Here is a 22,557-nt window from a genome sequence, read left to right as displayed (position 1 = left end):
ACGTGAATATATCGAGTTATCGATAAAAAAAAATTAATACATGAAGTTTTACAATTTTCTTCTACAAATTCTCAAATTTTTAATTGTTATATGATAGTTCATTATAAGTATCTATTGCCAATATGGGTAGTTATGAGCCTATGACTATTTCATTTTGTTAAGTTTATCTAGCATTTTTATTTTTATGCAATTGTTATTATCTATTTGTTATTTTTTTATAAAAATATTTTAAATTAAATGACTAAACTAAACTCATTAGCTTTGTATTAATTATTGACGCACACAACCACATTCATTTATATATAAAATTATACACTACATGTCTACTTAACCAATCAAATGCTTGGACAAACACTAACTTTACAATTTTTTCTTAAGTTTTACTAACTATATAACAAAAAGTTATTATAGCATGATAACAATACACACATACATAACAAACCATTTCTATTTCCTAATTATTAAATTATATAAATTTATATTATATTTATATTGTACACATAAATGTCAACACACATCATAATTCACACAAATAGCATTATAATAAAAAGTAATGCACATAATCAATATTAGACACACACACTCACACACATAATATAAATTTATAAAAAAGAATGACACTTACAATTTACAAATACTTACTCTTTATTCTTAGAGTTTGAAATACCTGTAATAAAGATGTGCAAAATTTAATTCTGGAAGTGCAAAAATATTTTTAAAAATAAAACCCCCTGGACATAGACTAGCGCCACCGCTGTTCTAGAAATCCAGTGCAAGCAAAGAATATTGTTGACTGTTGGGGCAACAAAAATGAAAAACTAATCTTCCAGATGGCATCTCTATTTCAGAGCACACATTTATTAATTTGTCTCCTTGTGACTGTTTTCAATTGAATTCTGCTTAAGCAGTTTCGTTGTTCGCTCAGTTGTCAACAACCCTATCTATGATTTTGATTGTGAATTTCCATCTTGATTAGTTTGATCGAATATTCATCTATTGCTTTCCACATTTTCCCTCTTGTTTAATAAGTTGGAATTGAAGCTGAACTTCCTAGTTCCCACCCACAACTTGTTTATGACTCAATAAGTCACCATTTGGTTGAGGCTAATTGGAAGAAATTTTTTTGGCTTCAACTTCAAGCATAGAATAATTAAGTTGGTAATGTTTGCTTTCTGAAGTAATGATTATGCCGACTTGCCAAATTGTTTTGTGCTGTTATCCATAAGGCTTGAAAGCAAAATTTACTTATTATTAATTTACTCATTATCAAGGTTAAATAATCGCTTGAGAATCACATCTTTAATAATATAGTATTATTAATTTATATTAAGAATTTAATCAAACATCTTTGACTTCGACATTATAAAATTCTTCTAGAACAGAAAAACAAGAAAGATTGGGTTGCTCAAATTATGAACAAACATCGCACCCAAACTTTCAGGTTTGGCAAACAACTCCATGTTCCATTGACAAAGTTTAGCAGATAATTTGATTGCATCCAAAAAGTTAGTTGGATCAGTACACGTTCTCAGCTATATAAATCTTTTAAACCATGCAAGCATGCGTGCATATCTTGGCATTAAGTAGAACTTAATACAAAATGATATCTATGTAGTCACATCTGATCTATCTGATCTATCTCACTTATCCATCTGGGACAGCCAGCTTGAGCAACCAAACAAAGTCGAGGATGACTTCATGTTAGCCTATCCAAAGAACACTCAACTCATTAATTAAACATATAATTAATATAGAAAAATCATGTCAATAATTACAAGTTACAACCATTACTTCCCATTAACCATCATAACATAAATCGGGATTTAACTCTTAAATACTTTCGGAGTACGAAAAACTAGTACTTTTTCCTTTCATATTTATGGTAAACTTTATCGTGAATTTAATGAGTAAATTTCACCATAAATATGAAAGGAGAAAGTACCATTTTATGTGCATCGAGAGTACCTAATTATTACTTCTAATAGGAAATTTCACACACATACACATACACTTAAATTAAACTATAGTAGTATTTCATCTTAGATTAAAAAAAAACTTCAAGATCTTTCATAAAAGATATCTCATAAAAGAAAGAAAAACCCCGTAGGTATGACATTTGAATTGCCAAAAAATTTCTTTAAAAAAAGAAGAAGAAGAATATTTACTGATTTAATAATTCGATGATCAATATGACCAGCACTACATTGGTGTCCATTGTCTATGTAAGCTGTGCAACCAATTAATTTAATTTATCATAAAAGATAGCAAATTAACTCTAAAAGGCTTATGCACAAGGTTATTGGCTTTAATCCAAAAAGTTTTACATATGCTTCCTACTATGTCAATAAAGTTCCTATTAATTAATATAGGATCTCTCATGGGAGAAATACTTCTTGACTGAATATCGATCATGAAGATTCATTTTAACTACAATGATAATTTTCAGGCATCAAGTAATTTTCTCTACTCTTGAATTACATTATCTCTTTTTCACAGAAGTTACATCCAAACAGTAGTTCAAACGTGCTTTTCAAGTTGACAATCTGATACATTAATTTCCATCACCGTGCCATTTCCGTTAGCTTTTGCTTCGTTCAATTTTTTTTTTTTGAGCTGGCCCAGATAATTAAGTGTACAACTAAGACTAAAATGTCTTTTTATTTTTTATTTTTTAATATACAAGATAAAATTTCTACTCTAACATAATCTAAGTGTATATGTGTGTGAAGCTTCCTCCTAGAGACTTGAACCCGGGACTTACCCCACACCCCACAAGCATTTATATCTGTAGAGTGACCACCCAATGGTAGACTAAAATATCATGGAAAATGGGAAATATTGGGTCCTCGCATGCATGCAACATATATACTATATACCATGCATCGTAATGAACTATAGTACTTAAAATGTATCACAGGGCACAAGGAGAGAGAAAAGGAAATTGTAGGTCCTTGCATGCATGCAAAATGCAATGTACTATATAGTATATACTATGCATATATGGTAGTGAATTAACTATATATAGTACTTAATAATGTATCATGGGGCACGGAGAGAGAGAAAAAAGGAAAAAAGAAAAAATAGGAAGAAATGCAATATTTGACAAGTATTTTGAGAGAATAGTCTTTGAATAGTAGATTATGTGAAACTCTCACATCATAAGAAAAAGAAAGGGCGTAGAGGCCATTAAATATCCCTTGTACAAGTAGCAAAGAAATTAACCTCGATGGAGACGCAACAAATTTGACGAAATTAATGTGTTTATTTCAACATTTGGTAGGAATAATTGGTTCAAACGGTCCCTACCAATCAAATTATTAATTTAATGCAGAAGATATTAGTGTGTATTTATTTCCAAGAATAAAGCATCCATGTTTGACTATGTTTCCCATTGAATTTTGAGTGAAGAACTAAATGGAGTCGATCGAAGAAATGAAGCTACTGAGTCACTGAACCTACAGTAAGAACATATGTAACGATAACAACAATTTAGTCCTCAAAATTTTAGAGTCGGCCATGTCTGTTTTGAAAAACATGCCACATCCATTTATTACTCTAGCTCCGTATGTGTCTTTCTCGATTAATAAGTATCAGCTGCTTCCATCATACATTTATACTTGATAAGGAAAAAGAAAGAAAGATATTATGTCCAAGTAGCTAGACTCGAGCTCTATACACAATATTGATAATTGAAATTTATATATATAAACCGCACTAACCAATTGACGTACGTTGTTCCCTTCAATAATCTATTTGCTATGTCTAACACAAAGAAAGAAAAATATAAGTGTTAAGACTAGTCAAAGATTCTCTCTCTCCCTCTCTCAAATCTCAACATCAACTAAAGATTGAACATTATTAAAATAAAAATTTTCCTTCCTGTAATGAACCATTTACTCGGAGAAAATGACCACTACCACTATTATTTAAGGATGCAATGCGTGTGTTAGCAAGGTAGTGGAGAAAAGAGAGAAATAAAGAGAGAGATGAATGCTAAATTGAGTTCCTTCTTGATCTCTATAGTAGTCTTTGGATCACTTCTAGGAGTTTGTCATGGAGGGGAGTTGAGAAAACATTTTTACAAGGATAGTTGTCCCTTGGCTGAGGACATTGTGAAGGAAATCATTTGGAAACGTGTGGCAAGCAATTCAACTTTGCCTGCCAAGTTTCTGAGGATGCATTTTCATGATTGTTTTGTCAGGGTAATTCACATCTTTTATCTATCTATCTCTCTCCATGCATTACATTCCTCCTTATCATTCATGTCCTAAAATTTTTTTTTTTTTTGATAAGTAAGAATGATATATATACGAAGGTTACTCTATGCCTGAAAAACACAAAGCAACCCAGAAATACAAACAAAAGAAAACAAAGAGAAACAAGAGAGAAAACCAAACAACAAAGAAATTACAAAAGGAGAAGGAAACAAAGAAAAGAAGGGAGGGAATCACTAGACGTGAGTCCCCACGCCCGAGACCAATCAAATAGAGTTCCACAAAAAGAAACAAGCAATTGATCCCTATAGCTATCCAAATCCTCAAAAGTCCTCCGGTTCCGCTCCTTCCAAATACACCAAAGGGTGCACAACGGGACTAAATTCCAGATCTGAGACGAATGCTTCCCCAGCCAATTCCACCATCCAAAAAGCAAGTCTGGAACCGAACTAGGCATAACCCAAGTCAAGCCAAAAGTTATAAAAACAAAGCTCCATAACCGATAGGCCACCTCACAATGAAGAAGAAGGTGATCTACCATCTCTCCACAATGACGGCACATAATGCACCAATCCACAAAAACCAGTCTCCTCAATCTCAGATTGTCTCCCATTAGGATCTTATTCCAAGTTACACACCAAACAAAAAAAGAAACTCGTCTAGGGGCCTTAACTCTCCAAATAGCTTTCCAAGGAAAGATAGTTGAAGAAGAATTTCTTAATTTGTAATAGTACGACCGGATGTCAAAAGCCCCATGACGCTTCAATTTCCAGCTCATCCGGTCACCAACATCCATAGGAGGGATTATAGCACCCAACATACGAAAAAACCGCAGCCCTTCATCCATCTCCCAATCATTAAAAAATCTACTAAACCGAACATTCCAAGATCTTCTATCCTCCGCCCCCTGCCTATGCAAAGAAGCTTCAACAGAAGCCTCCTTATCAATGGCAATGCCATACAGCCTAGGAAAAGCCAACTGAAAAGGTTGATCCCCATACCACCCATCCTGCCAAAACCTCACCCTATTCCCCAACCCAACCACAAACTGACAATTTTTACTGAAATCCTCCCTACCCATACGGATGCTTCTCCACAAACCACACCCATGAGCTCCCCTAAAATTGCAATATCTAGGAATTAATATTTTTTATAACTGCTGACATAGCTTGTTATGATTAGTGTATAATAAAATATTATCAGTGGTAGACTCAAATGGAAGTGATATTATCCTAATCATAACATAGGTCATATCAACAATGTTCATAACTCGCATTCATTTCTTAAACCATGAAACACATGCGTTGTTATATGTTTACAAGACATCTAAGGTCTTGAATGGTTATAATGTATCAGGGTTGCGATGCCTCTGTATTGCTAGACTCTACAGCAAATAACCAGGCTGAGAAGGAGGCAACTCCAAACTTGTCTCTGGGAGGATTCGATGTAATAGATGAGGTGAAAACAGAATTAGAGAAGACTTGTCCTGGAGTAGTTTCTTGTGCAGATATCGTTGCTTTGGCTACTAGAGACTCGGTTTCCTACCAAGTAAGTATTGGAAATATTTTAGTGTGACTTGGAAACAAAATAGTAGCATTAGTGGGATGTGTCTGGTTTGAAAAACCATGCCAAGGCGGTGGAGTTGGATGTTTTTAACCAAATTCGTTCTCATTTCAGATGGAATGGAAATGAAAAGAGTCCTTTTAATGATTAAGATTTTATTTCCAAACATCTAACAACGTATAGAATGTCATGTTATTTATCAGTTAAAATAATGTGACACTAGATATACTTTTAGATTCGTAAAATTTTAATATGAACAATGAAACTATCTCCTTTCCTAGTTCTACACCTTCACTTGGTTTATGTTACTCTTTCAAGTATAAATACACACACCATTACCAAAATAACACAATCTTTACTGTTCCTATAACTTAATTCTGCAAGCAAAATGCAATACCTCAAGCTCTTTCTCTTTCCCCCCCTTTTTTTTTCCATCAACATTTGGAATTTAGCATTATGTAATCAAATGCTTGTGGAAATGATTGCAGTTTCAGAGGCCAATCTGGGAAGTACTTACCGGTAGGAGGGATGGAAGCATATCGCGTATTTCAGATGCCTTCAGAAACATCCCATCACCATTCTTCAATTTCAGCAGCCTAAAACAATCTTTTGCCAACAAAAGCCTCACAGTTCATGATCTTGTTGTTTTATCAGGTAAAGATTCTATATGGGGTAAAAAGCTTTATATAAGTTTGTAATATGATAAAGTTCTTTCACTAAATCAAAGTCTTTTGATGTAAAAATATAAGCCCTATTGCTAGTCTTAAGCAGTAACAATCTATTTCTTTCAAAATGATATCTTAAGTTGTTTACCCATAATGTTTAACAAATTAGTTTTGGTTAGGTGGACATACAATTGGTGTTGGGCATTGCAATTTCTTCAGCCAAAGGCTATACAATTTCACAGCAGGAAAAAATGATGCAGATCCTTCTCTTAACTCGACCTATGCTGCTTTCTTGAAAACCCAATGCAAAAGCCTCTCAAACAACATAACTATCGTACCAATGGATCCTGGAAGCCCCCTATCTTTTGACAACAGCTACTTCAAGAACTTGAAGTTGAATCAAGGTCTTTTCCAATCTGATGCTGCACTTTTAACCAACAAAGAAGCTACCAATACTGTCAATGAGTTGCTTGACTCTCAAGATTTTTTCACGGAGTTTGGTCAATCGATGAAGAGGATGGGAGCCATTGATGTGCTTACAGGAAGTTTGGGAGAGATTAGGCAGAAGTGTAATGTGGTTAATTCTTGAGGGCTAGTTGGTTTATAAGTGTGACAAATAAGTTGTATTTTTTTACTTTTTGTGTCATTATGAATAATTTATAAAAATAAGTTCTCTTAAATTTTTTTTGGCATAAATAGAAGATATGCATGGATTTTTTTTTTTTGTTAAGAAAGTTGCAACCGATGACGTCCGCTCTTAATGATAGCTCTTTATCATCAGACCAATACACCAATAAGTTTTTAATGTAGGCGGAGATTGAACCCCAGATCTCTTATACAACCATCAGAGACTTTACCAGTTAAGCTAACTAGAACCCACAAAATATGCATGGATTAAAAATTAATAAGTCCGTTACATAACATACCATCTTTATCAAAACCTACAAGTTTTTCCAACACAGTTAGTGGTTCCAAAAGTATTACAAAAGAGGAGATAGTTCCCGAGTTAAGTCTTAGTTAAATGAGCTGGGTTTTTTTTTTAATTTTTAATTTTTTTCTTGAAAGAGCTGGGTTGAATTTGGGTATATTGTTTTTGGGTTAAATGGGCTTCAATGAGTTTTTAGTTAAAACTCAATAATCATTGGGTCTAATTGGGTTGATGCCCATTTAACCCAACTAATAATGGGGTGGGTTTGGGTTCAATTAGAGTGGTGGGTTTGGGTGGGTAAATGGGTTTGCGCTTACTTTGCCACCCCTAAGTCTTACCAATGCATCAGCACATTGGTTAGTTTCACGATAACAAAGTGGGAATAAACAATAAAAAAAGGGAAAGAAAAAAAGACTAAAAGAAATAGCAAAACTGTAGGTAAGCACAAAAAATATTACGATTTCAGTAAATGATTCAACTATACTTGAAAAAAGTTTTTTTTCCCTTCTTTTTTTTCCCCAACCCGGGACCAATCAAAGATAACAAGCAAAGAGAGCTTTCAATTGATCCAATGAGCTTTCCATGTCTTCAAAAGTATGACTATTCCTCCCCTTCCAAACAAGCCACATCAAACAAGCCAGCACCATGTTCTAAATATCAAATGCTCGAATACTCCACCAAAAACTGCACCCATGAGCATGCCTACCTATCTCCGTTCACCAACCTCCCTTATCCTCCCCATATTTGGAGATGATCACTCGTCACCACAAATGGGCAACTTCAAGCCCATACCACCATAGCCGCTTACCATGCACCCATGAGTACGCCTACCTACTTCCAACTTTACAGCAAAGGATATTAGCTAGAGCAGCCAAATTACCCACTTCCCCAACAGCCACTATCCCACTTTTACCCACGTTAACTTTCAACCCAGTAAGAGCTTCAAAGCAGATTAAAAGTTTAAAACCAACCTACTATGTAACAAATGTAGGTGAACGAAGTTTTACCCTTGTGTCTTTGTATTAACAGAAAATATGAAATTTTAATCTTTCTTAGAAGAATAATTAACTAAATTGCTAAGCACTAATTTGAAGGAACAGAAATGAACATGGCCTCCTTCATTATGTTGATGAACAAATCTCATGGTGATTGATAATTCTTTCTACAGGTCTTACATACATCAGTGACATCAACTGCTTGACATAGAAATACCACATAATGATATCAACAATAATTCTAGAACCCCAGAGAAAGCCAAGCAATAGATAGAAGGCGCATACAGTGACCAAGCAATCACAGGCACAAATTGATGGAATCTTTTAATCTTCTTCAAAGTCTAAGTGTCTCATTGTTGAAAATCCATCTAATGAAGTTATCTTAAATGGAAAAGTCTAAGTGTCTCATTGTTGAAAATCCATCTAATGAAGTTATCTTAAATGGATGGAGGTCTCTATTTGATGGCAAAGTTAGGAAAGTTTTATAAATGTGAAACCATTACTGGCAATTTAATAATTAGATCCTTTATAAGCATAAATCTTTGACATTAACATAGGTTTCATGAAATTGCATACATGTGCTAATAGACATTATTGCTACACTTCCTAAGTGTCAAATAAGACAACTTTCCAAAATCTGGGCACATCTGCTTGTTTGTTGTGTTGGTGTGTGATAGTGTTTGTCCAATCCAATGGCCATGGAAAATCCAGAAGGGGAGGTTTCCTTCAATAGTCTAGTTCAAAAGATCGGTTGTGATTCAAAAAATATAGGACATGCCCCTCTATATCAAAATAAAAAAAAATCTGTGCATAGAGAGACTTGATGAATTCCTAGCATAACCTCACGACAAGCCATTATTTAATGATACATAGGATAATTCAGGAAAACAGATAAATTAAAGACAAGAGGCATACAAGTAATATGTTTTTGCAACTCAATGCTTTCTGGCACACTTGTATTCATAGGTGTTGCAAATGTTAATCATCAAGGGACTACATTTTTTTTTTCCAAAAATGAACTGCAGTATACATTTTACCCTAGTGAGACACTTCTTAATATAGAATGGAAGCAAAGTAGCATTTCTTTTATCCAAAAAGTAAAATAAAAAGATACTCAGTTTACTGCCTATATATCAAAGCGGCCAATGAGCTCTAACTCAAATGGCACCTCCTCTTCTTGTAAGAGCAAGTAGGTGGGAAGGTCAGGAGTTCAAGATGGAAGAGTATATATATATATATATATATATATATATATATATATATATATATATATATATCAATTTGGACCCAAAAAATAAGTGTAAAAAATCCTGCCAAAAAAACTTACAGTCTGCAAGTCCAGGACATGCAGATTGTTGAAGAAAACAGAATGAGAACAACCACCAAAAATCAGAAGGTAGCTGGAGGTGTCTGCCTATCAAAACACAAGAAAGTGATGAAGAATCTTCTGAAAGCACACAAGTAGCCGTCCATAAATGTGGATTAGATAAAGAAAGTTTAGATGGTAAATTGACAAAGCATAAGCACAAGGGAAGAAGTAAACTTAGCAGCCAATAGAATCAGTTAATTAGTGGAACTTTTCCCGAGGTCTCCACAACACTACAGAGATGTGTTTCAAGATCGATGAATGGCACTAAAACAAGTAAATTTACACAAATAAGGGGCTAAACAATACACAATATCGCACAGCAGCATCAAAATATTCAAAATCAGATAACCCCCAATGCCGATATGGCTCTTGAATATACAAACCTGTTATTTTGTCAGCTACTTTCTTTGAATGCCCACCAATAACAAATAGTTTATTTCCCCAGTTAACCTATCAAAACAATGCATACTTAAAATAAGTCAGTGTTGTTAAAAGTGCGCTTAAGCGCAAAGCGCATAGTGCAAAGCCCTTAGGGCTTTTTCCCTCTAAAGCGAAGCGCCCTCACAAAAGCGCGCTTTAAGCGCGCTTTTTTGAGCTTTTTGAAATTATTTTTTTTAAAATTCTGATTTGATTTTAGCCATTAGATCTAAATGTGTTTGATATAAGCCATTGATTTAACATACAAAAACTAATAGTGTGGTGTGCTACCATATGCCTAATCTTATCTCTTTAGATATTTTTGAACTTTTAACCATAACCACACAAACAAACACTAAATCAGACACTCACAAAGATAACATTACTTAACATTCTAATACTTTTTAGCCTTTTCCTTCATGGTTCTATACTTCTATTTTGATTCAACCATGTTTTGTAATCATGGCCATCAAATATCATGGTTGCATATATTTTGTAAAGCACAATAGAATCATATATATGTTATATAAATAATATAAAATTTTTTTACTGTAATTTATATGATTAATCGATCACTTGATTGTTGTATTGATCGTTAATAACTTTTTTTTTTAATTTATTAATTTTTTTTTTAATGTGCGCTTCACATCGATCAGGCGTGCGCTTGCACTTTACGCTTAGGCTCTAGGAGGCCTTTGAGCTTAAGTGCGCTCAACGCTTTTAACAACACTGAAATAAGTAATTACTTAAAAATAAGTTGAATCACTAGACTAAAAGATGGAAGTCAGACAAAAGTGAAATACACACACGCATGTGGACAATGTGCGTCTAACTTCTTACCACATTGTGACCCGAAATGGCTGGAAGAATATCCAGTTAGCTTGTCTCTTCAAATTTATCAGCATTTGGTTTCAGTTTTAGATTAGACCATAACAAACTTTTAAAGTCAAATACCTGCAGAATTATCCCTTTACCAAATGACCCACAAGAAGGGACTTGAAGTTTCATATGAAAAACTGGATGGGCAATTGGGCAAATCCAATACCTGAACATCAGATAGGTACCGGCCATTACGACTCCCACCAACAACGTATAGTTTCTCATCAACTATAGTTAAGACAGTATGATAAGTATATGGTCCATAATGAAGAGCAAAACGCTTCATAAAAATATGCCATTGATCATGGACTTATAATAGTCAAATGTAAATGGGCTTAACCTTAGTGGTTCAAAAAGTACTAGAACCAACATTTTTTTTTTTTTTTGATAGGTAATAAAGATATATAATCAAGAACAATACCTTATGCAGAAAAACATAAGGCTGAGAGAAAAATACAAAAGGAAGAGTGAAAGAAAAAAGAAAAGAAACTAAGTACACAGAAGAGAGCTAAGGAACATAGGGAGAGAATCACTAGAGGTGAGTCCCAAGCCCTAGACCAGTCAAACAAAGTGCCACTGAAAGAGGCCAAAAGCTGGTCATCTGAACTTTCCATGTCCTCAAACGTCCTCCTATTTCACTCCCTCCAAAGACACCACATCAAGCATAATGGAGCTAAATTCCAAATGCTAGACAAATGCTTACCAGGCCAATTCCACCAACCGAATAGAGTATCCGCAACTGAACCAGACAAGACCCAACAAAACCCAAAAGATCTAAACACCAAACTCCACAGCCGATGAGCCTTCCCACAATGAAGTAACAAATGATCCACCGTTTCCCCATTATTGCGGCACATGATACATCAGCCTACAAAATCCAACCCTCTACCCCTCAAATTATCACTTGTAAGGATCCTATCCCATACAGCAGTCCACACGAAGAAGGAAACACGCTGAGGAGCCTTAATCTTTTAAACACCTTTCCAAGGAAACATAATGGGAAAAGGGCTTCTCGGCTTATTATAAACCGAACGAATATCAAAGTCCCCATTCTTTGACAACTTCCATCGCATACGATCTCCGTTCTCAGTAGAAGGAAGATTAGAGCCCAAGGAACGGAGAAAATCATCCACGCCACCCATTTCCCAATCATTTGGTCTCCGAGTAAAGTGAACATTCCAACTTCTCCGCTCCTCTATCCCCAACCGTTCAAGAGAAGAGGCCACCGATGCCTCTTTATTCGAAGCAATCCCATACACACTCGGAAAAGTCAATTGAAGAGGAGAATCCCCACACCATTGATCTATCCATAGCTTCACTCTATCCCCCACCCCTACCTCAAAGCGAATGTTCTTGCTAAAATCCTCCCATCCCATGCGGATACTTCTCCACAAGCCACACCCATGCACCCCTCTACCTAGCTTGGATGTCCAACCCCCCCATTCTTCCCCAAACTTGAGGGCTACCACCCTTCTCCAAAGCCTTGTCTCCTCAATCCCAAACCCACCAACATTCTTTTTTTTATTGGTAGGTTACAAATGAACAAAATAGGTTTTAACCCCACAACCTCACCATCTCTTCTTAAATTTTTTATACAAAGCAAAAACAAGTTGACCCAACTTGTTTTTTAAACTTTCTATTTTCAATCACCTTCGAATGCTATGATATTTGATTAATCCCAAGACTATTTGATACCCACTCTTTAGAATGATGACATTGACGTCAAAGGCATGCACAATCTGAAAACCCTAGGCTTAGTTTCATAGCTTACAGTGTAAGAATCCGAGAGTCCCTTGTTACCAACACAATAGCAACTCACTCCTCAATTGCATCAACAGTTGGAGCCATTTGTGAAAAACGTATATTCCCCCTTTGACAAACATTGTATGGTGTTGACTATATCCATGATGAATAGTGACAGCAAGTGTAATAGCATCAGAGTCCACTAAGGTGGAAAAAACGCAAGAGAAAGCACTACGGACATTTGCATTATATTCTAAGGAAGGACTAATCTAGTCAGAATTGAGACTTTTAATAATTGTTTGTAAAGCCTAAATTGATCTATTATATGGTTGATGTGGGACTTAGCACACACCCATACAACATACACAACTAATTTGATTCAATATCCAATTATTTTAGGGGAATAGCTATCTCCTCCAGTTAAATTTTTTATGTCCTCATTAGAGCCCATTTTGTTTTGACCATTATTTGATGTCTTTGATCCTAATGAGGAATAACTACTATTACGACCGATAATGAACAACTCGATTCTAGACTAAGAAACCCCTAAAAAATCCTAAGAATTTTGCTTAAGTAGCAATTGGTGGGAGGCAACAGTGCCAATGACACAAGTGGCTTTTCAACAATGGGTGGGTTTGGCCATGGCTGGTGGTTATGGCAGCATGATAATTCTATTGGGGTTCAAATTGTTTTCGTTTGGGTATCTTCATTTTTTTTTATAAAAAAAAAAAAAAAAAGACCCTATTATTTTTATTTTTTTTCACCAAAAACAAAACCCTATTTGTTTGGCAAGAAAATGTGGGAAATAATTAATTAAATGGTATTATCGTTTTCAAATTGGTCCTAATGGTAGAGACTAGAGAATGGTTTTCTTTTTCTTTTTTTTGAGTGAAAAGTGTTAGGTTACGGGGGTTTTGACTTTTGAGTTTGTGTGGAATATTTGCTTTGTGATAAAATTAGTTAAAATGATAGGATTTGAATTCAGGATTAAAGTTGTAAATCACATTAATGTAAAATGGACAAAGACCGGGCGTTAAAATTATTTAAGAGAAATAAGATTTTAATTGACAATTAAAAAAAAAATTCTAATTTCAAATAAGGACATTAATCGGTTTTTTTGTTTTGTATTGTTTGTTTTAAAATAAAGAAAATCCCCAAAAGAATTGTAGAGATTCGATTGGGCTTTTAAGCAGAAGTTTGCTGAAAAGTCATTTCAACAAAACGCAAATGAAGCCTATTGATGGCACTGCACTAGTTCTTATTCAAGGCCCAGTAGCTTCATTACTTTTTTTAGCCTTATTATGTATCCAACTTGACGCATGTATTTGTAGTTTATCAAATATCAAATTTTGTGCCTAAAGTGCCTTTTCTTAATTTGATACATGCCCTTGCCATACTTTTCCAATGAATTTAAATTAAACAACCAAGACAAACAATAATTATAAAAACAAATCAAAAAGTACCTAAATTCCTGAAATGTATCTTTAAGAACAGCTATCTTTACATTCATATTCCATCTTTTTTATAACCCTAAACCCCTCTTCCATTAATTGCTAACAGGTGACTGAGGAGGTGTTAAGAAACAGCATAACAGGTGACTTCCTGGAATTCATCCACAATCCCCAAACACTCATACAAAATATTCAGTATAAAGTCAAAGATAATTTTAGCTTAGGCATTTAGCTTTTTCTCAGTAAATACCTGAATGCAATTAATATTTCCTAACGCTAAACACAATAACTATTTTATTCAAAAACCTCATACAATGCACAGTTCAAGACATCCATGCATTACAGGCCACTGATACCTACAAAATGAACACATTGGAAAGCATTACCTGAGTAATACTCAAAACAGCAGCTTCAGCTGAATGTCAGCACCTTCTCTTTGGAGAACAGGATCTTCGCGAACCTGCAGAGAAGCAAATGATATTTACAGCTTAGGGGTTGGGGGGAAGGCATCCAAGCAGTGAAGTACCCACTAAAAATAAACAAATGATGACACACTAAACAAATATATATATATATATATATATAATTACTTAATGACAATATAAAGACCACCAGGTTGATTTCCATCAGGATCTGGTCCACCACTTCTACTCACCTTTCTGGTCTCATTTATCCATCAAATGATGACACACTATACCAATGTGAATGCTAAAAAAAAAAAGAATGGTAAATTGCAATAACCTTTCTCGAAGTTTGCTTATTTTTATAAACTATGTTCCATCTCTTGAGATTTTTATTTATAACAATTAGTCCCTTTTAATCATTTATTTTTTGCATAACCCTTTTAATCATTTATTATGTCCATTACAAAATCGAGTAAAAAACACATTGATAAAATTAAAAATGAACTCAAAATTATGCTTTCTAATCAATTTTTTTATTTATTTTTTTGATATGATACAAAAATTTAAAAATTTAAAATAGTAATTCTGATGGGTGAAGAATCAAATAAGAGGGTTCCTGACATTTCCTCTAGCCGAAAAGAGTTTAGTACCCAAGAAAAGGTTTTAACAATTAATTTCCAAGAAGAAAATTAACATATACACAGTATATAAATAGAATTGAAAGTAGGAAAAAAAAAATGAAAGACACAGAAGTTATTGAAATGGGGAAAGAGGGATCACCTTTTCCAAGGGAGTCAAGAAAATCCAAAGGAGGCTACCTGTAAAACCCAGGCAGCTTTGGCTCTATCGATGGAACTATTGTTATTAAGAGGCCTTGGCTGCCGCCTTCTATAGGACCTTTCCTTCTTCTATCTATAGGCTTTCTATTGTCTTATCTCCTATACCCTTCTGCTTTTACATCTCTCTCTCTCTCTCATCCATTCCTAGCTGCCACTCTTTGCCTCTCTTCAAGGCCACACAAATGATATTATAAGGGAGCTCATCAAAGCTTAACTATGCTATGTATATAGTGGGGAAAGCAAGAGCTACAATATAGTGGACCCACTAGCCATCATATATAGTAACTATAAAGCTTGCTGCATTTGTTGAGTGATCTTTTATTTTTAATTATTTTTTCCTTTTTTTCCTTACATTTTTTTTTATTGTGTTCATATCTTGATTGAGATTTGAGATTACATATGTTCGTTGTCTTGTTTTTGATTGTATTGAACCCTATTGTTCTTTAGTTTTCAATAGAATTAGTACCCATTGTTGTCTTACTCTTACTCCCTTGGAAAACTATTCTACATATGCTAAGACTTGTATACATCAATCATTAATGTTATATTTTTGATGACTAGAAGTCTGTACAACTTGGGTCGCCAATTTTGACTAGGCAAGACAAAGACCCAACCTACAGCCAAGAACAAACAGTCCTTCGCTTTGGAAAATTATTTAGATACTTTGAAAAGGGTAATGTAACTACAAAAAAAGCGTCCTAACTCATAGCTGTGTAAGAAAATAAGATAGTCCGTGAATGCAGGTCACACAAGTTTTAGTTTCCATCAACTACGGTTACAATGCAACATTTTTATGAAGAAAACCATGCTATAAATGCATTCAGGAAGCTAACATTACAAATCAACTTGATTGAGAAAAAAAAAAAAAAACAACAATGCAAGCTAAGAGCAACCTTTAGAGTTGTCAAAAATCACTAACCCTCAACCAAAATCCCCATGAGAAGCGATTCGGTCCCAGTATTCGGATACTTGGGCTTCCTAGCCTCCAATTCCGCCATCCCAAATGACTTTATCGCCCTCGCCGACCATCTATTCACATTGCCCCAATCCCAAACAATCACTCACCCAACAAAACAAAACAAATCATTTCCACGACACCAACACATACATTCATAGAAATTGAGAGAATCCGAAATTACCGAGTTGGGAGGCTAGAGAGGACGGTGGCGATGGGCGGGCGATGCTTGGAGAAGAGATATTTGGAAGTGGAGGGTTGAATGGGGAGCTTCTTTCCGATTAGAGAGCTGACCAAATTGTTATGAGGGTTGAGACGCCATGGAAGAGTGAGAGAAGAAGAAGAAGAAGAAGAAGAAGAAGAATCGGAAGTGAGTCACCGCGGTGGCGTTGTTGATCGGATTTTAGCGGTGAATTTGGATCTGTTGGAGATCTTTGTCGTAGTCTCATTAGGGTGAGGCGTTTTGGTGAAACTAGTCGCTAAACTGTTGTGTACTGTATGTTAACAAGTCTTTGTTTCTTCCACTTTGGTACATACGCGTGCAATGCACGGAATAATTTGAGGCAAATAATATATACTTACTTTGCTTAAAAACTCACTTCTATACTACTATTTAAGGGATTTTTTCTGTTTGGATTACTATTTTTTTAGTTTAAAAATGCCCCTACAGTCATATGTTTAAATAGAGACAAAACTAAAAGATAATCCGGTAAAAACTCATTTTTTTAGTTCAAAGATGCCCCTACAGTCTTATATTTAAGTAGAGACAAAATTAAAGGACAATCCGGTAAAAATGTAACTCCAACTCCCACTAAAATATTGCCTAAAAAATAGGACTACTCTTCTATTAATTTTTTAATTGATTTATTCACTTATAAATTAGATTTTTAAAATAAAAATCATATATATATATATATAAAAAATAATTAAATACAGTTTTTTTCTACAAAATAGAACCACTAAAAAAGAAAAGTCTCATCGCACGCGCGAAGCGCGTGTGATGAGACTAGTTAAAATAAATAGGCTGGCTTTCTACTCATAATATGACTCAACATTCTCAAAAACTGGAATCACATTTGATTAAAAGAAAATTGAACAATATCAAACTATTGCAAAAATGGTAAAAAAAATATATATATATATATATATATATATATATATATATATATATATATAACAAATGAAAGTTTTCCATGATGTTTACGCTTTTTGTTGTTCTAAATAAAATATTTTATAATGTATAATATTTTACATGTAAAATATATCATTTTTCAGTGTTTGATTTTTAGTAAAATAAAAATTCCATTGTTCTCAAAACCCACCAAATGCAAGCACAATTACACAACTACACACATAAACCACCACTAACAACCACCCAAAATTCTAGATCCATAACGTATCAAAAAAAAAAATTCTAGATCCATAAGGGAAAAAAAAAGTTATGATAGCCAACCAAAAACCCAAATCTAAAAATCCAACCAAATTTGCTCCAATCTCCACAAACACCAATCTCATCCCAACCACCATCAACTATTATCCAGTATAGCCACAACCCAAAAAAGAAGAAGGGGAAAACTTAACCCACATCGTAGCAAACACATACAACCCAATTGCCAAAGTAGACAACCACCACAATACAACCCAACCTTCGATCCACACCCTCAAACCTAATGAAAACCCACATCTATGTCTCTAACTAACCTAAGCCTCTCAATGACGTCAACTTGAGCAATAATAGCCACCTACACATTTATTTCTCATTGGGAGTTTTGGGTGTGGAAGTTCCGAGCAAAAGAGAGACAATTAGGGGTGGCTTACTGTGCGTTTTAGGTGAAGGGACAAGAGGGAGATTTGGTATAGGTTAGGTCTTTGGATTTGATACGGATTTGTAATGGTTGGTTAGTTGTTTGATGGATTTTGGGCTGTGGGTGTGGCTTTTTGTTTGCGGCTGATTTCTACGTTTAAGCTCCTCTTGCAGTTGGGTTTTAATAAGAATCGGGTTTGTAATTTGTATTTGGTGGAAAAACAAAAAGATTTATTATTATTTATATAAGTATTGCTGATGTGAAAAATTGTGGGAGCTTCAAAAGCTTCTATCTTATATATACATACTAATATTTAACCCGTGCAATGTATGAGATCATTTTATAATTTAGGTTCACCTTTACATCACTCACACCATAAAATTCCTTTGATAGATTTGACCTTTTGTGTTGTATAGAAGACATGCAAAATTAATTAATTAATTTGACTTTGCATGTCATCAATTAATTTGATCCATCTGTGATAGACCAAGCACAATAGATTAATAGGTTTTCTGATATTTAGTTTCATTACTTGAAATTAGAAGCTTTTTAATGCAGCACTCATAAAAATGCATACTCAGCATTCTCAATTTTCATCAATCTTGTATTCCCAAAATAAGGTTGCACTGTACAGTGCGGCAATCTAACAGAGACAATTGAATTGCAATTTACAATTATCTGAGTTCAAAATTAGAATCACATATATTACAAAACTTAAATTCATGTTGATATAAGAGTGGATGCTCAGATTACAAAACCATAGCCTAAAATACAAAAAATTAAATATCTCATAATCTGAAATAAAACAGAAAATTAAGTAAATAAGAAAAGGGTACGAAGAATAGAACTTGGTGCATAATTCTTAAGCATTTTTTATGCTTCCAAGTCTTCTATTTCAGCAACTATTTTTCTATTATGTAAGAAAAGTTATCCATCCAGTCCTTTAGGAGGTTATTTTGGCATAATTTCTTTGTGATTTTAGGAATGTCAAAGTTGATGTAGAGCTTTGTTGCCCATGTGAATGACAATCAATAGTTACTGTAAGTGCACAATTGCACCTGGACCCAAGAACAGTTATGGGCTCAGGCCCAATGAGCCTTAAACAATAAGAATTTGTAGAGTGTGGGCTTGAAACCCAGGTTAGAAGTATATGAGGATTAAATGACAAACTAAAGATCGCAAGTAATTGAAAACAACAAGGAATATTGTAACTGGGCCTCCTCGGACGTAAGCCGAGAGCTGTTCTTATATTATATCTCACCCTTTGTCTTTTTTTCTTTTTAGGTTACAAAAAGTTCTCCCCGTTTCTGTTTTTGGTCCCTCCTTAAATACTCCTCTTTTTAATACTTTATACACGTGTTGCCCCAATTCCTCCCTTAGCCTAGATATTTCTTTTCTTAGTGCCTTTGAACAGTAACTAGAAGTTTCCCTTCCACTGTTCAAGTGTCACCTCCCCATTAATGCAGCCAGGGTGGTAGGTGCAGGGTCTTTAATGTGGAAGTAGCAGCCTTTATCTTTGACATTTCTTCAACACCGGTGCTTCTGGGGCATTCTGGGGTTCACCCCCTTTAACCATTGGTCTTGACCGTGCCATTCCCTAACCTGTACCATGAAGTCTCAGGTTCTTTGATGTCAGTCCGAGGGGAAAAGAATCCTCGGCTCGGTCCTCGGATCCTCGGCGTATGGGCCGACCTAGAGTATCAACAAGCCCTAAACCCAAGAGTAGGTCGGCCTTCCTTAGCAAGGCCCAATGGCCCATATCCCTATTAAGATATTTTTACTCCCCACAATAGCCCCTCAAAACTCTAATTTTCAACATCCGAGGAGAAAAATAGGGTTTTGATCCGACGAGAACCTGCTCTACACACTTTATAAGTGACGGCACGTGTGGAAATCGTTTCGCGTCCCAGAAGATGACACTTGGCGGTTTCATTTTCGAAAACGCGCGCATTTATATCTGTAAGTTACTCTTTGTCTCCCACGCTCAACGGTGAGATGGGCATCCAACGGTTCTCCTCACTCCACGAAATTTTAGGCGGGACAGACATAATTTTCGAGGCCGCCTTTTCGCACGTTGTGACGCTTCGGGAACCTGCGCCTTCATGTAAGTCATCAGGGATCAATCCCATCAAAACAACAACAATCATTCTTCACCAGCAGAAAACCGTGGAAACCCGTACCTTCAACTTTGTAAGTTCTTGCTCTCTCTAGTCTTGACCTTTTCTCCTCGGATACAGTCCTCGGCTACCAATACAATCACTCTCCCTTTTAAAGTTTGGTCTATCGTCTCTTTGTAATGGGAAGATTCAAGTGTCTAGTTGATACCGCCGCTGGGATGGAAGGCTTTAGAGCCAAATACCATATTCCCAGCGACGTAGGGTTAGAATACTGCCCGGCAACAGCCGTGGCTGGTTCTAGGAAAGAGGGAGAGGTTATCATCCCTATGATAGCCTTCATAGAGGGTGGGATGACCCTACCAATGAAACCCGTAATGAGGGAGTATCTTCGCAACCACCGGTTGTGCCCCGACCAATGCCTTCCAAATGTTTTTAGAGTTTTAGGTAGTGTAGATGCTCTAAACGAGCAGATGAGTTTAAACCTCACATGGCACGATGTTGTGTTCCTATATGAGTCCCACAAACTCTCTAAGGTAGGCTATTATATGAAATCTCGGTCTAGCACCGTTAGGCTAATCTCCTGTCTGCCCAAATCAAACAAAGGCATGAAGGACGACTACTTGATCGTGTCTGGGAACTGGCACGACGGCCTCCATTGCCCAGTTCAGTGGGGGGATCCAGGTGCGACACCATAGGATTAATCTCCCCACAACACAACTTCTCCTAACACACACACAGAAATGCGTATTTGTATTTACTTAAATTCGTTAAATATTTGTGTGAATCTGACCAGGTTTGTTTGTTTTGACGTCTGTTTTGCAGATAAGCAGCACGTGCGTCCTCGTCTGAGTCACTGTAACGTTGCCGATCTAAACCGAGTACTTCGCTCCGAGGTATTCGTTAGCGCAGACCTACAACTCCGGGCTGCTCATCTTATTCTAGGATACACCCCCCTTTCCAAAGACTTTCAGGAGATAGAGGACGCCATTATTGCCGGCGACCGAAGACGAAAGAGGATAAACGTAGCTCGGCCCCATTTTTTGGACGACCGTGACCTCCCGGACGCTCCTGACACTATTTTGTACAACCGGCCGATAGCGGCAGTCCCCCTCGCCATACACTCACAAACAACTGTCGTTCCAGAAGAGGAGGTGTCTTCTTCACACACTCTTGACGACGAGATAGACCAATTCCATCTCGAAGACACCGAGAGACCTCGCGGAAACCAGTTCGTGGTACTTTCCGACGAGGAAGAAGAAACCACCGAGGCTTCTGGAATTGCAGGGCTTGTAGTTGCCCTTCCCGAGGACGAATTTAAAGAAGAAGACATGGGACGAATGGAGGGTCTTCTCAGTAGTAGGGCTGCTAAGGTTGCAGAGAAGAAGAAAGCGGGAACGTCCCAAGTTCCCCCAGCTTTACCTCCTCCTCCTCCTCTAGCTGAGCCAAAATTGCCAGCCGAGGACCCCAAGAAGAAGAGAAAGGGGGATAATGAGGGGACGATTACTAAAGACCCCAAGAAACCACGCCAACAACTCCCACCGGCCCAGCAGCAGAAGCTGGACAAGGGCAAGGGTAGAGCCCGTTCAGCTGAACTTGGGGAAATCAGGGATGAGGCTGTAGTGCACCGAGCACCGGCCACCTGGTCCCCCGATCTAAGGCTGGACGGCGCTCCTATCTCCTGCCAGTCCAGTATAAGGGCAGTTCAACAAGGCCACGCCCACCACCTGGCCGAGGTCCTAGAACGCCCTCTTCTGCTGCCCAAGGACATGGAGACCTTGGAAAAGATGGGCCAACCACAACTATTCCTCTCTCTAAAAAGAGACTTAGCACTGGTAAGTGTTTCTCCTTTTAACAATATTTATAAGTAAATGAGTTTTTGTTATTCCTAACTCCATCATGCTTTTTTACAGGCTATTCAGAAGGTCTTTGTAGCTGAAAAGTTTATTGAAGACGCTCGGAAAGTAGCCAGGGCTGAGCTCGAAATTAGGGTGGAGACTGAGAAGACCTTAGGTACAGCCCTTGCCGAGAACGAGAAGCTGACCTCGGAGGTAGCAGAGCTGAGGAGAGAGAAGAATGGGGTCGAGTCAAACTTAAAGACCATGAAGACCCAGATAGAAGGACAGCGCAAGCTCCTTCATGCAAGAGATGAAGAGCTCTCCCAAGCTCAAAAGGAGTGCTCGGATGCGAAGAAACAACTCGCTCGATGAAGGAAG

At 36.3% G+C, this 22,557-nt stretch overlaps 1 protein-coding gene and 1 long non-coding RNA gene across 10 annotated transcripts; one reads left to right on the top strand and one right to left on the bottom strand.

Annotated features, from left to right (window-relative positions):
• Positions 1-1,510: 1,510 nt before the first annotated feature.
• LOC142624294 (uncharacterized) lies at positions 1,511-16,965 on the bottom strand. Of its 9 annotated transcripts, none has more exons than XR_012842312.1 (5): positions 16,607-16,965; positions 16,387-16,496; positions 14,611-14,684; positions 10,118-11,196; positions 1,511-1,706 (listed from the first exon to the last, which is right to left on the bottom strand). It is a non-coding gene; the product is annotated as an uncharacterized LOC142624294 (long non-coding RNA). The 9 variants fall into 9 exon arrangements; XR_012842313.1 differs by lacking the exon at positions 1,511-1,706 and adding an exon at positions 7,156-8,201; XR_012842309.1 differs by lacking the exon at positions 1,511-1,706 and adding an exon at positions 9,590-9,998.
• Positions 3,416-7,138, top strand: LOC142624292 (peroxidase 24-like). The gene is made up of 4 exons (XM_075797820.1): positions 3,416-4,202; positions 5,571-5,762; positions 6,266-6,431; positions 6,622-7,138. The coding sequence occupies exons 1-4, from the start codon at positions 3,987-3,989 to the stop codon at positions 7,029-7,031; spliced, it is 984 nt and encodes a 327-aa protein (XP_075653935.1). The 5' UTR covers positions 3,416-3,986; the 3' UTR covers positions 7,032-7,138.
• Positions 16,966-22,557: the final 5,592 nt, after the last annotated feature.

This window comes from Castanea sativa, chromosome 2 (assembly GCF_040712315.1).
Source record: "Castanea sativa cultivar Marrone di Chiusa Pesio chromosome 2, ASM4071231v1".
Classification (NCBI taxonomy): domain Eukaryota; kingdom Viridiplantae; phylum Streptophyta; class Magnoliopsida; order Fagales; family Fagaceae; genus Castanea; species Castanea sativa.
This window is presented reverse-complemented; position numbering and strand designations above follow the sequence as displayed.

Excerpts from the sequence above, each read along its gene's own strand:
- LOC142624292 (XM_075797820.1), top strand. The coding sequence starts at position 3,987 with ATGAATGCTAAATTGAGTTCCTTCTTGATCTCTATAGTAGTCTTTGGA. Across the intron at positions 4,203-5,570 it reads TTCATGATTGTTTTGTCAGG|GGTTGCGATGCCTCTGTATT; the intron begins GTAATTCACATC and ends ATAATGTATCAG. Across the intron at positions 6,432-6,621 it reads TGATCTTGTTGTTTTATCAG|GTGGACATACAATTGGTGTT; the intron begins GTAAAGATTCTA and ends AGTTTTGGTTAG.